Source organism: Sapajus apella, unplaced genomic scaffold, assembly GCF_009761245.1.
Source record: "Sapajus apella isolate SASKATOON/1434 unplaced genomic scaffold, GSC_monkey_1.0 scaffold17, whole genome shotgun sequence".
Classification (NCBI taxonomy): domain Eukaryota; kingdom Metazoa; phylum Chordata; class Mammalia; order Primates; family Cebidae; genus Sapajus; species Sapajus apella.
The window spans coordinates 27,848,410-27,863,449 of NW_022436957.1; the positions used below are offsets into that span (position 1 = coordinate 27,848,410).

Sequence of the window (15,040 nt, forward strand, 5' to 3'; positions counted from 1 at the left end):
CATGCTGGAGATGGTGGTGGTTTGGATCAGAGTGGAGGCAGGGTTGAATTCTGGATACACTGTAAAGGCAGAGTCCTTAGGATTTGGTGGCCAACTACACCTGTGTTGGTAGGGAGAGGATTCAGGGATAACATGAAGAATTTTGGCACAGACAAGTGGAATAATGGAGCTGTCATTAACTATAATATGGAAAATTGCAGGAGAATAAGGTTAGGGTGTAAGATTTTGTGGTGCTAACTATAAGATGTTTATCATACTTCTAAGTGAATATATACAATAAATATATATGTCATGGTTCAGGAGAGAAATCTTGACTAGAGATATAATTATGTCATTGGGGGTAATTTTTAACCTCTTCCACACTTGCTCAGAAAATACTGGCATTTTCCTATATTCCCTTTCGAGAGCTCTTTACTTTCTAACTCAACCCTGTAGACAATCTTAGTCATTTCTATCACTTAAATAAAACTTTGACACAGAGGAATTTTATTTGGGGAAGGTGGAAAAGGGGATAAGTAAAATGTCAAGATGGGAGCATAGATTCACTGCTGTTGGGGACCAAAAGAGAAGGAATCCAGCAAGAGGAAGGAGTTAGCCATTTGATAGTTGATTCTGCTTAAGGCTACATCAAGGTGTTTTGGGGATAACAGAAATAGAAGGAGCTAGAAGAAAGTACAGGGAAATAATTTAAGTCTATAGATTGGTAGACACTCAGCAGAGGCTCTTGGTTCTGTTGCCATGATGGGATTATATACACCTTCCAGAAAAAACTTTCCTCAACTAATTACAGTATGTATTTAACTAGCCAGATAGAAATATGTATCTGGAAATCCAGTCCACAACATTTTGCACTAACAGAGAAAAAAATGGGTGATCTAGGATGTTGGACATCTCCTGAGTGAACTTTAATAGTGAGAGTCCTGGCACAGCAGCCTGAATTAAGGGTATGGTTTCTAAATTGGTCCAACTATATGCTGAACACAAATATGTCCTTAATTATTTTTTATCTCTTTAATTTTTCTCTTGTATCTAATTTACCCTGCCATTTTAAGGATTATCCCTGACCTAAATCCATCCGTGATAACATATAGCTTTTTGGACAGTTTCAAGCCCATCTACTAGGCATTCAAGTCTCCAGAAAAAAAAAAAAGAAAAAAATTGGATTCAGTTTTTATCCAACTTGATTTCCTAATGCTTTGCCAGCAAAGACACTTTGAAGGACAAAGTGAAGGATAATCTCTTTGTTATTCCTCACACATATCCTCCTGATACAATTTTTTGACCCTTACTAATATTGTATCTTTAACTTTGAAAATATGTTCTACATCAAGAAACTGTATAGGGAAGTGCTTAAGAGCAGAAACTCTGTAGCTTGAACATCCAGAGTGGGAATTCAACTATGATATTTTAAAACTAGCGCACCTGAGCAAGTCACTTAGCTGCTCAGGACTTCTGTTTCTATGAGTATGGGTATAATAACAGAGCCTTTCTCATAGGGTTGTTATGATGACCATAAAAGTTACTATATGTAAAGTGATTATAATGTGTCCTGGCACATGAATAATAACTGTTAGCTATTAGATTCAAGATTAGTCCAGAATCCAATTATACCCACTCCTCAACCTAAGGATTCCTCCTCTAAAAAATTCTTCCGAGTTTTGCTTTTTGCACTGCTGTTTTCTTTTCATGATTTCAGTTACACTCATATTTTATACTATATGTTTTTGCTTGGATTATGTCCTTAATGTCTTTATTACTTTCTATCTTATTTGTGTAACTATAATATGTATATTCAATAATGCTATAAATTGGAGTACAAGGATTATTTCTTAATATTTCTTTCTTGTCTTTTATAGTGTTAAGCATAGCACCTGGGGCCTTAATAAATATCTGTTGACTTGAAGTAAAAAGCTGAGGTGAACTTGCTTATAAAAATCCAGTTTGAATTGAATCATTGACCCTCTAAGATTTATTACTCTGTTCAACCATTGTAGATAGATATTCAGGCCTGGTTAGATGTGAGCTATTCAGGTATCTCCTTGTTTATTCTAATATCCATTTCCTGGCTGAGTTTCCTCATGGTTTCCTCACAGCACATGAGATCTAACAAAAAAGTCCTTTATTCAGAATTATGTCTGCCCATGTCTCCAGATGCCACAGAGCATCAACAAGAACAAAAAGAGAAACAAAAACACTTGCACCTTACTGATCTAAGTGTTCCTCATATAAAATGATTCTAGTCCAGCAGCACTAAGTAAATTGAAAACAATTTTACCAGTCCTTTTATGATACATACATTTTGTGTTAAGTTTTACACATCGCCTACATCATTTTACAGAAACTCCGGATAGAAAAATTGGTTCACACACATGGCAAAGGAGACGTGTATGGATGCAAGTACTTTTCTCTTAGTTAAAAATATATGTCACTCTATGATCCCAAATTTCTTAGAGTCAGGATATGCTTTTAGTGTTGTGTGACTCAGCAGAGGAGAGGCAGGTAGGTTTTATGGAGAAAAATTCCAAGGCAATGCAACAATCCAAGAAAACCTCAAAAACTGATTATCACCCATGAATGGATAATGCTTTTAAAAATTCTTTTCATGTTATACTTTTTAATTCTATTTAAATATGCAATCAAGAGCATCTTATTATTTTGACAAATCAAAATTTAGTATGTATGATTAAGCAAGTTTATAGGTAGCTACCATACATGATAAAATATAATCAAACCTGCAACAATTAATACTGATGACAGTAAACTATTTTGGTAAAATAGGAAACATATTTGGCAATATTATGCCTATTTTATATATAACGAATGCTATTAATGATTGGGAAATGTGCTTCCCATGATAGTGTTTTACACAGGGGATAGAAAATCAAAATCACTCTTTCATACAATTGTTCTGTACCCAAATGTGTAAATCTAAAAAAAATAGTAAAGAAACAAACAAAAAACATGATATGGGAGCAGGAAGCTAAAACTCTACTCAATTTTTTTAAACCTTTTTGGAAGCTCCATAGATTTCTTTATTGATGACAACACCCTTTAAATTTTTGCCTGTGGTTTGGCAAATGAATTTTGGGAATTGGTGTCTAATAATCATACATGATTTACAGCACAAAGTTATTTTTTTCCTCAGAATGTTTAATAATACATATTAATATTCAGAAATAAGCAGACTTGGGAACAAGTCATTGTATCATATTAAACTAGATGATACTGCCAATATTGAAACATTTTGAAAGGCATGATGACAATTCATAAGGTTCAATGGAATAGTATTATAATTTTAATACGCTCATGGTTACAAATTTAAGCAGGCAAATATAAATACAAACCAGCTTTTTTAAATGGCAAAGACAACAAAAATAATCAACAAAAGCAAATGTCAAGACTCCAAAGAAAAGAAGAGGAAAAAAAACCAAAAACCAAAAAACTACTGATTAAATCAATGTTTGCTTAGAGTTTCGATATTTTTCAGTAGTTTTTGCCATGGTTCTAAACTCACAATTAGAGCAAGGGGTTTTAAGTTACTGAAATAGAAATAGAAAAAACTAATCAGAACAAAGCGGGAGGCATCACACTACCAGACTTCGAACTATACTATAAGGCTACAGTAATCAAAACAGCATAGTACTGGTGCCAAAACAGAGATATAGACCAATGGAACAGAACAGAGGCCTCGGAGGCAATACAACATATCTACAACCGTCTGATCTTTGACAAACCTGACAAAAACAAGCAATGGGGAAAGGATTCCCTGTTTAATAACTGGTGTTGGGAAAACTGGCTAGCCATGTGCAGAAAGCAGAAACTGGACCCCTTCCTGACACCTTACACTAAAATTAACTCCAGATGAATTAAAGACTTAAACATAAGACCTAACACCATAAAAACACTAGAAGAAAATCTAGGCAAAACCATTCAGGACATAGGCGTAGGCAAGGACTTCATGGCTGAAACACCAAAAGCATTGGCAACAAAAGCCAAAATAGACAAATGGGACCTAATCAAACTACACATCTTCTGCACAGCAAAAGAAACAGTCATTAGAGTGAATCGGCAACCAACAGAATGGGAAAAAATTTTTGCAGTTTACCCATCTGACAAAGGGCTGATATCCAGAATTTACAAAGAACTAAAACAGATTTACAAGAAAAAAACAAGCCCATCCAAAAGTGGGTAAAGGATATGAACAGACACTTTACAAAAGAAGACATACATGAGGCCAACAAACATATGAAAAAATGTTCATCATCACTGGTCATCAGAGAAATGCAAATCCAAACTACACTGAGATACCATCTCATACCAGTTAGAATGGCGATCATTAAAAAAATCTAGAGACAACAGATGCTGGAGAGGATGTGGAGAAAAAGGAACACTTTTACACTCTTGGTGGGAGTGTAAATTAGTTCAACCATTGTGGAAGACAGTGTGGTGATTCCTCAAGGACCTAGGAATAGAAATTCCATTTGACCCAGCAATCCCATTATTGGGTATATATCCAAAGGATTATAAATCATTCTACTACAAGGACACATGCACACGAATGTTCATTGCAGCACTGTTTACAATAGCAAAGACCTGAAACCAACCCAAATGCCACTGATGATAGACTGGACAGGGATAATGTGGCACATATACACCATGGAATATTATGCAGCAATCAAAAACGATGAGTTTGTGTCCTTTGTAGGGACATGGATGAACCTGGAAACCATCATTCTCAGCAAACTGACACAAGAACAAAAAATCAAACACCACATGTTCTCACTCATACGTGGGTGTTGAACAATAAGAACACATGGACACAGGGAGGGGAGCACTACACACTGGGGTCTGTTGGGGGGAAATAGGGGAGGGACAGTGGGGGATGGGGAGTTGGTGAGATATAGCATGGGGAGAAATGCCAAATATGGGTGAGGGGAAGAAGGCAGCAAATCACGCTGCCACGTGTGTACCTATGCAACAATCTTGCATGTCCTTCACATGTACCCCAAAACCTAAAATGCAATAAAATAAATTAAAAAAAAAAAAACAAAATAAAACAATTAAAAAACAAACTAGAAAACAGCATCCTCTTCTTAGTAAAAGTTATGCTACACAGAATCTTGGAATAATTTAGAGTTGCATTACTGTACCTCAAGATAAATATAAAATAAAGTGTGTTATTTGTTTTATGCCTTAAATAAATAGAAGAATAAAAAAAATTACCACTGAATAAGTAACAACTAGCCTTGGAAATGGTCCCCATATTATAATGTTTCTACTTAATCATTTTTCAACTTCAGGATGGTGCAAAAGTGATATGCATTCAGTAGAAACCATATTTCAGTATAGTATTCAATAAGTTGAATGAGATATTCAACACTTTATTACAAAATAGGCTTTGTGTTCTATTACTTTGTTAACGTAGATTAACCTACAGTTCAGAGCAGGTTTAAAGTAGGCTAGGCTAAACCATGATATTTGGTAGATTTACTATATTGAATGCATTTCCACATACAAAATTCTCAATTTACAATGGGTTTATCTGGATATAACCCCATCGTAAGTCAAGGAGCACCTGTACAATAAAAGAATATGATCGAAACTTCAGGGCAGGCATGGTGGCTTATGCCTGTAGTCCCAGCACTTTGGGAGGCCAAAGTGGGTCAATCACAAGGTCAGGAGTTCAAGACCTCAAGACCAGCCTGGCCAACATGGTGAAACCCCGTCTCCACTAAAAATATGAAAATCAGCTGGGCATGGTGAAGGGTGCCTGTAATCCCAGCTACTTGAGAGGCTGAGGCAGGAGAATCACTTGAACCCTGGAGGTGGAGGTTGCAGTAAGCCCAGATCATGGCACTGCACTCTAGCCTGAGCTACAGGGCCAGACTCCATCTCAAAAAAAAAAAAAAAAAAAAAAAAAGTTTATAAGGTCCTCTAACAAAAGATTTGGTCAAAAGCAAACATTTTTTAACTTGCATGTATTCTCTTCAAGTTTTTTTTTTTTTAAACCTTAGAATATTTGCCAAATCTGGAAATAACTTTATGTATATTTTATGTGGTTATTAACATTTTATTTAAATTCTTAACATATAAATATGTGATTTTATAATGTTTAACATATTCTTTTTTTAATATATATATATTTTATTGGATTTTCAGTTTTGGGGTACATGTGAAGAACATGCAAGAGTGTTGCATAGGTACATACATGGCAATGTGGTTTGCTGCCTTCCTTCCCATCATCTATACCTGGCATTTCTCCCCATGTTGTCCATCCCCAAATCCCTACCCCTCACTGTCCCTCTCCTAGTTCCCCCGCACAGACCCCAGTGTGTGATGCTCCCCTTCCTGTGTCCATGTGTTCTCATTGTTCAACATCCGCCTTTGAGTAAGAACATGTGGTGTTTGATTTTCTGTTCTCGTGTCAGTTTAACATATTCTTTAAGGTAATCTGTTTATAGGACACTTTACATGGAAATGTATAATGTTTTTATAATTTGGCATGTTTGATGAAGCAATATGCATTTTACAAATCTTGAAATTTATATAATTATTCATTTTGACAGAAATTTTCATATAGTCCTACATTATTTCACTCTATCTTTACAATAGTACAGTTGAGTAGGCAGGGGCAATTATTATTATTGATCTAATTTCAATGTTAAAAAACAGGCCGAAAAATTTTATGTTACCTGCCCAAGGGCACAACTATCAACAATCAGGTTCAATCTCTCCATCTAAGTTTTTAGGTTCCAATACAGTGCTTTGCTACACTCTCTAGCCTGCTGCATGTCATAACCACATAATGAAAGCTCAATGATTAGGAAAAATGTTAATAATATTTTAGTTATATGTGGGTTCCCTGTCCAAGATTTTCATAAATGACTGCTTTAGATTCAGTATGTGCAAACCTAGAATAATTTTTTCTTGCCTATATATGTATAGATTTGTAGAATTCACATGTCTAGAAGATTTAACTCAGTGAGTTAGGATATATTAAAAGAAGCAAATTTGGTTTTCTCTTTTAGTATTAGCACTGATTAACATTGCCTTGCCTTCTGTCAAAGAGTCCACACCTCCATGTATCAGACCATCACTCACTAATTCAACAGATGTACACTGAGTACCTATTAAGTGCTATGTGATGTTCTAGGAGTTGTAGATACAGTGGTGGAGAAAGAAAAAAAAAAAAAAAAACAGCCAACAAGATACTATTTTTAATTCCTCGGGGTTGTGTGTATGTATCACCTTCTTGAAAAATGTAGCACTGCAGTTAAATGGGTTATACGTATACTTAAATGCATGTATACATGTTCATAGACTTATAAAACCCTGGGTACTATTGTTGTCCTATTTGGGGAAGGTGAAAACAATAGCTTTAAGCAGTTTTAGGTATCAGAAATGCCTTGAGACACTTTGTAACTTGGTTAACAGAGGAGCACATAACTTTCATTTCTAAGAAAAAGGATTAGAAAAACCCATTAGTAGCTGTTGTGACAGCAGCCATTGGGGAGTAGATCTATCTTAAAACTGAAAAAGAGAAATAAGAGAACCAAAGACTCAAACTCCAGTTCATTTTCACTCTCTGGAATTTGTCTTTATCTGACAGATAAAGGCAACACCCTATATAAATCTAATTCTTACACTCTTTACATCCCATCCAGCTACCAGACACTACATTAATGACATATCGAATTGGGAACTGTGTTCAATCAAAAGGCATTAAAGTACTTATTAACTAGGTTTTACTGAGCTTCTAAAAAAATTTAAAAAGTTATTTCTAGTGACTCTGTGCTAAGTTGACTTTTTAATTTTTTCTTCCTGGTTTATTGTTCCTTGTGAGAAAACACTTTCTAAACACAACTATATAATTGGGTCAAATTGTTTTTCATAGGATGATGCATTGTCTTTGCATAGATAATGAATCAGTAATTATACATCACAGATAAAAAATGATGTTATAATTGGTCAAAGCACAGTTTCAATCATTTGTGAATAAAAGGAAAACCTCCCCACAACTTAATTGCAACTTCAAAATTTCTACCAGCCTCATGATTTGTAAATTTTAATGTGGAAGTTTCTGCTTTCTAGAATTTACACAACAGGGATTATGAAAATAGGCTTGCTGGGAGAATGGAAGGAGTAGGAGTGAATTCTTAAAGCACATTTTAGCAGAGTTGGATGTTAATTGCAGCTTAATTGTGAAGACAAGACAACTGCTGGGCTTGATAAAATAATGGTAGGGAAAAAAGAATGAATAATTTCCCACAAAAGAGAGATTGGTATAAAATATAAAATAAAACTGTACCAAAGCACATACAAATATGAATTCGGCATGACTAAAATGCAGTAAATATCTATAATGTCTTCTCTATAATACAAAGTTTTTCATATAATACAAATGAAAAATAATGTACTATAGAAATAATTTAACCATGATTTAAATTACAGTTAATAAATATTTGAAAAGTAATACACGAATGTATATATAGCATTACAGTTAATAGATTAATATTTGAAAAGTAATACACAAATGTATATATGGCAAATCAATCAAATAAACCCCAAGTCCTATATGCTGTTGCAGAAACGAGTTATATTTATAATTGAATGTGTTGAAAAACTCAAATTTTCTAAGAGAAACCACTAACCGATCGCATTATTGCAAATGTTTACATACAGTCCAAAAGATGAGTTTCTACAAATCACAATATATTAATAAAAATCATATTTTTCATGCATTAAACTGTTCTATTAGAAAATTTAAGAATTCCAAAACATTTGCAAGCAAATTTTGCTTTGAAATTTTATATGATCCATGATTAGAGTAATTGTCGTATTCTTTTATTGCAGTATTATTAAATAGGCGAAAATTCAACTCTTTATCTAGTATGCCCCTGAATTACAATAAACGATCATTCTTTTATTTTTTTTTCAGATATTTTGTTTGGATTTGTACATAGGGTGCCTCTTGCTATTATCTAATTCTCCGAATACCAAAATAGAAAAGCAATCACTTTGCTCATGGCATAATTTTGCCTTTAAGTAATTGATATTATTAAATTTTTGATTAGGTGCTATGGAACAGATTCTAGAGGGGAAAGATCTTAACCAGTGAATTAAAAATGTCTGTTGCCAGTACTTTCATCCCTACTTCAAGGCAAGACTAAAATGTGGAAGACAAAAACATGGGACGAAATCGTACATCTCTCAAGGGATCTTCTGCTAACGTTTAGGACACTGAAATTCTAACTAAACCCCACATCTGCTGAGAGTGGGTTTATATACACACATGCTTAAGTTTCTGTGTGAGTACAGATACAAATATATCTCTAATTTGAAAATATTTCCAGACTCTGACATTCTCCCATTACCACCCGAGTCCAAGCCACCAGCATCTATCTTCTTCAACTCTCATTGCTCCTGTTATTGTTTCCCTACAGTGCTGCCCTCAACCCAGAAGCCAGTGTGATTCTTTTAAAACATGATTGAGATCATGCCACTCAACTGCTCAAAAACCTACAATTGCTCTCATCTCATTTAGAATCTTCTTTACAATTGCCCCAAAGGCCCTCCGCAATCTGGACACTCAAACTCCCATAACCTCGTCTCTTCTACCTTTCCTCTGGCTTGTTTTGCTTCAGCCACTTTGATTAAGATAGGCTCAGTCCCACATTTGGGCCTTTATTCTATTTTCTCTACTCAGACTGAATGGCTGACTCCCTTACCTTCTTCCAGTCTTTGCTCTAATGTTATTTTCTACTCTATTTGAATTTGCAGTCTCACCACTTTCCATTGCACCTATATCTACCCCTTTAGGGGTCCCATATCCCCTTAACAGATTCTGTTTTTTTTCCATAATATGTATCACCGAGCAATACACAATATTTACTTATTATCATTTTATTTGTTTTCTTGCTTCTCTTCTATCTTCCAATGTTATAATAAAAGCTCTATGAGGGCAAAGATTCATTAGCATTTTTCACTGTTTTATAAGCACTTAGAATAGTGCGTGATACATATTAAGATCTCAATAAATATTTCTGAAATGAATGAATCCACATTCCTTAGATTTACTTGTCATAACAATTTATTTTATTTCTCAAGAGCAATGCAAAAAACCTGAACCAGTTAAAGAGGACTTGAACAAATTTTCTTCACACCATCTTTGGCTTATAAGCTCACTACTAGCTTCCCCTTGTGCTAAGTTGAACAAGGGTTGTCTCTATTTCTTTATCCTATTTAAAAACTCTATTAGGATTACGTCTCCGACCTGTAAACTTTCTTCATATGGCCACATTTTTCACTATCCTCTTGATTACTCAAAGTACAGCAGATTTTATTCACTCCAAACAAACCATCTGCACTATAATTGGCTTTGATGAGACAATTGAAATGATGTGTGCCTAACATTTTTCTTTCCTTCCATTTATTTCCTTCTTCTTTTTCTCATTATTTTCTTATTTCTTTTCTTTTCTCCCTCCCCTCATACCTCATTCTCTTTCTTCCCTACTTCTTCCCTTCCTTCCCTACTTCTTCCCTTCCTTTCTCCTCCCTTCAGTGGTTAGAAACTCCAGGACAAAGTTGAATATTGAAGGGATATGGGCACATATCCTTTTCTTGTTCATGATCTTAGGGTGAAAACATTCAGCTATTCACCATAAAGGTTATTAGCTGTAAGTTGATTCTCAAGAATCGCAAAAGTTAAAGCCTAGTTGCCATTCTTATTATAAGCTATGTTCTTATTTTTGTACTAAAAAAATTCACATTTATAGATACAAAGGCCTAATTGAACAACTAAGGATCTCTTCAGCGAGGGAGCAGCAGAATCACTTGAAGAATTCCACACCAAAGGCATGAATTATTATTTCTAAGAATTTCTCTAGGTAAAGGCTACACAGTAAATATGTCATTATTTATTTCAAAATTGTCCTAGATAGAGTTCCCCTATATGCAGATTCTAAGACAAGGGATATATTTGGGAATGATCCAAGGAAAATAAAAGAGTATGTAAGGCAGGACAGGGAGCAAATAAAAATATCCTATGAGGCAGGTTTTTACTGTGTGCGATGGAGTCTTAATCCTGGAACAGAATTTTGGGTCACAGCATAAATCATCCTTCAGAGTTACCCCAACTGAAGAATGAGTGAGTAGTGGTGTTTATCTACTAAATCTATTTCGCATTGGTTGAGGTTTGCTGGGGAACATGGGGGATGCAGAGCTTTAACTACCTGACACTCATGGTTTTTGATTACTAAGGAGAATCCTAAGGCAAACAGTCAAAGACACTGGAGTTGGCAGCTGCTAGTCAGAGTGCAAGGCATGCTGAGTCAGGAAATGATATGGGTGACGTCCCAAGAGTATTTTATACTCCAATAAAATTGATGCTTTCAGTAAAATTAGGTACATGAACAAATTATGATAAATCCTTTCAGTTAAACATTTTAGTGGATAATTTCTCCTTTTAGGATAAGCTTTCAAATATTTAACTCTCTTAAGAGAAAACCTTTTGGTAACTTGAAACTTATGATGCTAAGAAACTCTGGGTTCATGCTTTCATATGAGATACTTTAAAGCAGGATTTGATAGTTTAACACAGTAATTATATTTAGGAAAATTTTATCATGAAAATGACTTTTTCTTAAAATAAATGCAAGTTAATACTGTCCTAAACTTTCAAAAATTTTAATTCTTTCAAAATTATGTAATCTTGTTTGTTATGAGTATTATTAACTTTGTACATATAAATAATCACAATCAATTTATTAACTGCTAATATGGGCTCTGAAATAAGAAAGAAAATATTACTTATGTGTACGTTTCTCATTCCTCTCTAGCTCTACTTAAGCTTGTGTTTTTTCTATTAAATGTAGATTTCCATATATAAGTTGGTGTTTATCTGCATAGTCTCTGTCAACATGATTAGGTAGCTTTCCAATTCAATACATCTACTAAAACCATAAGTGCTATTTTAGTTGTATTTTGTTTAGAAAGCAATTATTTTAACTTATTATATATTATCTATGTTATATGGCACTTTCAAAAAATATGTATTTTAAAGCACAGCAATATATACTATAGTTCTGTAATTTGATTCATATAAATTTGTCAGGAATAAAATCAACCACAATTTAATTTCAAACCTTCCCAACCAGCAGCTGTACAATTAATTTATGCACTGCTTTTCTATTTTTACTACTGGATAATGACAATGATGAATGCCTTTAACAGGAAATACATATTCATTGATATAAAGACTGAGCTCAAAACTATCCCCCTTCAAAAAGTCAATGAAGGTAGGAAGCCCATTCACCTGCTGGAGGAGATTTGTTGGGAGAGAGAAGGAATTATGCCCACAACTGCATCTTATGGGGATTCAAGCATCAAGCTAAATTAAACCTGCAATAATACTATATTATAAACCACAATAATCAATACTATTACGATTGCTGTCAGCTATAATATCCAATATATCAGAATAAACAAATGATTGACTATCAGTGTAGCCAAGGGTCTATCATTCTGAGTATGCCAGGTTAGCAAGTTTGGAGACAGAGTTATTTAATGGGCAATTTAATAAGATCAGGGTCACTGCTCTCCTGAACCAAATGTCCATGAACCTGGGAAGGAATGAACATTAGCTCATTAGCAATAATTTACATGTTGAATGACAATGATGAACTTGCAAACTATGCTGCCATGAGAACTTAGTTAATAGAAATAATGACAGGAATTCTGGCATGTCACCTTTATCAAGTGATTAGATTTCTTCATTGTACCAATAAATGATTTGACTTTTACTTCAAAGAGAATAGGAAAAGATACCATATGACATGGATGGAATAGTTCCAGAGATCTGTGAAGCTCTTATTTTACTGTGAAATTGTATAGCTTATTTCCTATAATGTAAGATATTAAAGTCAAGTCACTGAAGATGCCGTAACACCGATTTCCAAAACAAACAAATAGCTTTATCTATTTGTACATTTATACAGGCAAATGTGTGATATAGAATGAGCTCCTAAGAATTCATTTGAGTATAAAGTACTTTGGCTAATATGTGCTGCTGATAGCAAACTCATCTTTCACCTATAATCGTATGCTGTTTGCATTGGAAAATACTAAGCTCTGGGTATACTATCATTTTGATTATAAAATGTATGATCATGAAAATTATCTGGAGACACATTATTATGTACATTTTCTTGATCCTACATTCATTTATCTTCAAACACTTCCTTCTAAAATTCATAGCTTATTTCCTTATCATGATTTGTCTTGCTTCAGAATTCAGTAACTTGCTGTTAGTGATTTGAAAACAGCTGGATGTTGTTGGTAGCCTTTAGCTGGCAGTTATAAAAATATTTTATTGATTTCTATTCAATTTTATTCCATATACTGTGGCATAGGTATTGACATTAATTTGAAATTGAATATGTACCTGTGAAAAATGTAAAACAAAAATAATGTACATTAGATATAAATGAAAAATCTAATTTCCCTTTTAGGAAAATGAAAGGAAATTGGTCTATTGGCTAGGAATAAACTGTTCCTCCATCAACGTTTATTTTCTGGTGGTTCCTTTCTGTCCCTACTGCATGTAAAAATGATTATTTTTGTGAATTTCTTTATTTTAGGATGTCTTTCAACACTAAATATTGTAAGATACATCTTCTCACTTATGTCTCTCTTTCTACCCCAGATTTCTAAAGCAAAACACACCATAAAGTATTTTTAAGAATTCCAATTGTAAGTCAAAATGCTGTCATGATGTATACAATTTAAGTCAATTGTTCTGGTACTATGAATGATCAATACGATCATCTTGTAAAATCTAAATGGAAGTGCTTTGCTCTTACCTTCAGAGACTCCTCTTGTTTAAAGAGATCTTCAAAGTCCTTAGCACAGAGGTCAGAAGCATTGAGAAGTTGTTCCACTTCTGATAGGGCTTGTAAGACATGAGTGATCTCAGTCAGATATGTAGAAGGCACATAAGAAATTTCCAAAGGCATGTCTTCAGTCATCACCATCATCGTTTCTTCACGGACAGTGTGCTGGTATAGATATACAAAAGAACAATTCTTTTAGCTTCCTAACAGTGAAAACTCCTCTACTGAGTTTACATAGGTTTCATTCTATAGCTGACAACTCAATCTACAAACTGGGCTGGAACTGGATTCAAAAACTCATAATGATAACTCTAGTAAAAAGGTTATTTGTTGATTATATACCCACTTCTTCCAAAAAGCATTCGAAACATTTCATAAGTGATACATACATATCAGCACCATGTATATAACACAAAAGAACATGAGGTCATAAGGAGGGTAGTTTTATCCTGAGAAAAAGATGATTTTTGCAACTGGCATTTAAATTTCTAATTTGTAACTGGCATTTAAAATTCTAGTTTTTCTGGAAATCTAGATATGAGATTGGGTGAGGGGGGGTTCATATCTATTTTATTCGTAACGTAGGCTACTTTCCTATACATTTTCCCCATGATATTCATTGAGATACGACAGATATAAAGTAGTGAGGCTGGCATGTAACTTTGTATTAAGCCCTCTTCTCCTCCAAATTCTAGACGTTAGCTCCTGTTTTTGTTGGTAGTGTCTTCCTAAGTTAAGCCGCTAATTAAAGTGCTATATGAGCAGAAGTGACTGTGGAATTTATATTTTAAAAAGAACTCCAGAATGTCCTGAGGCCTAAGGGACCTCTAACCTCTTCTCTTGCATCTACACTTTTCTAACTGGGATCCAAGAGCTAGGTATGATGAGAATTTCTAGCTCCAGAGTCCTTTTGGAGTTTCTCAGGAATGCCTCTTTCCCTATTTCTTATAAGAGCAAAAAATAATACTATTTGGCATACAAATTCAGAAAGATGGATGACCTCTGCTCTCTTCTGTCTACACTATAGGCAGTAAAACTCTTGTAATTGAAATTATTCTCCCAGTAACTTTGTCTAGAATTGACTAACTGCCACCTGCCTGTTGATGAGGTCACCTGAGGGTTTCAGTGGTAGGGTCTCTGAGGACGTTCAG

The 15,040-nt window shown here is 34.3% G+C and overlaps 1 protein-coding gene across 12 annotated transcripts in view; it reads right to left on the minus strand.

Moving 5' to 3' along the window:
* The window catches only part of DMD (dystrophin), a 2,282,798-nt gene that overhangs the window by 1,228,448 nt on the left and 1,039,310 nt on the right, over window positions 1-15,040 (minus strand). For all 12 annotated transcript variants that reach the window (XM_032285804.1, XM_032285805.1, XM_032285797.1 and 9 more), the window contains one exon: window positions 13,860-14,054. In XM_032285804.1, coding sequence (XP_032141695.1) covers window positions 13,860-14,054 — 195 coding nt within the window. The remainder of the gene's footprint in view (window positions 1-13,859; window positions 14,055-15,040) is intronic.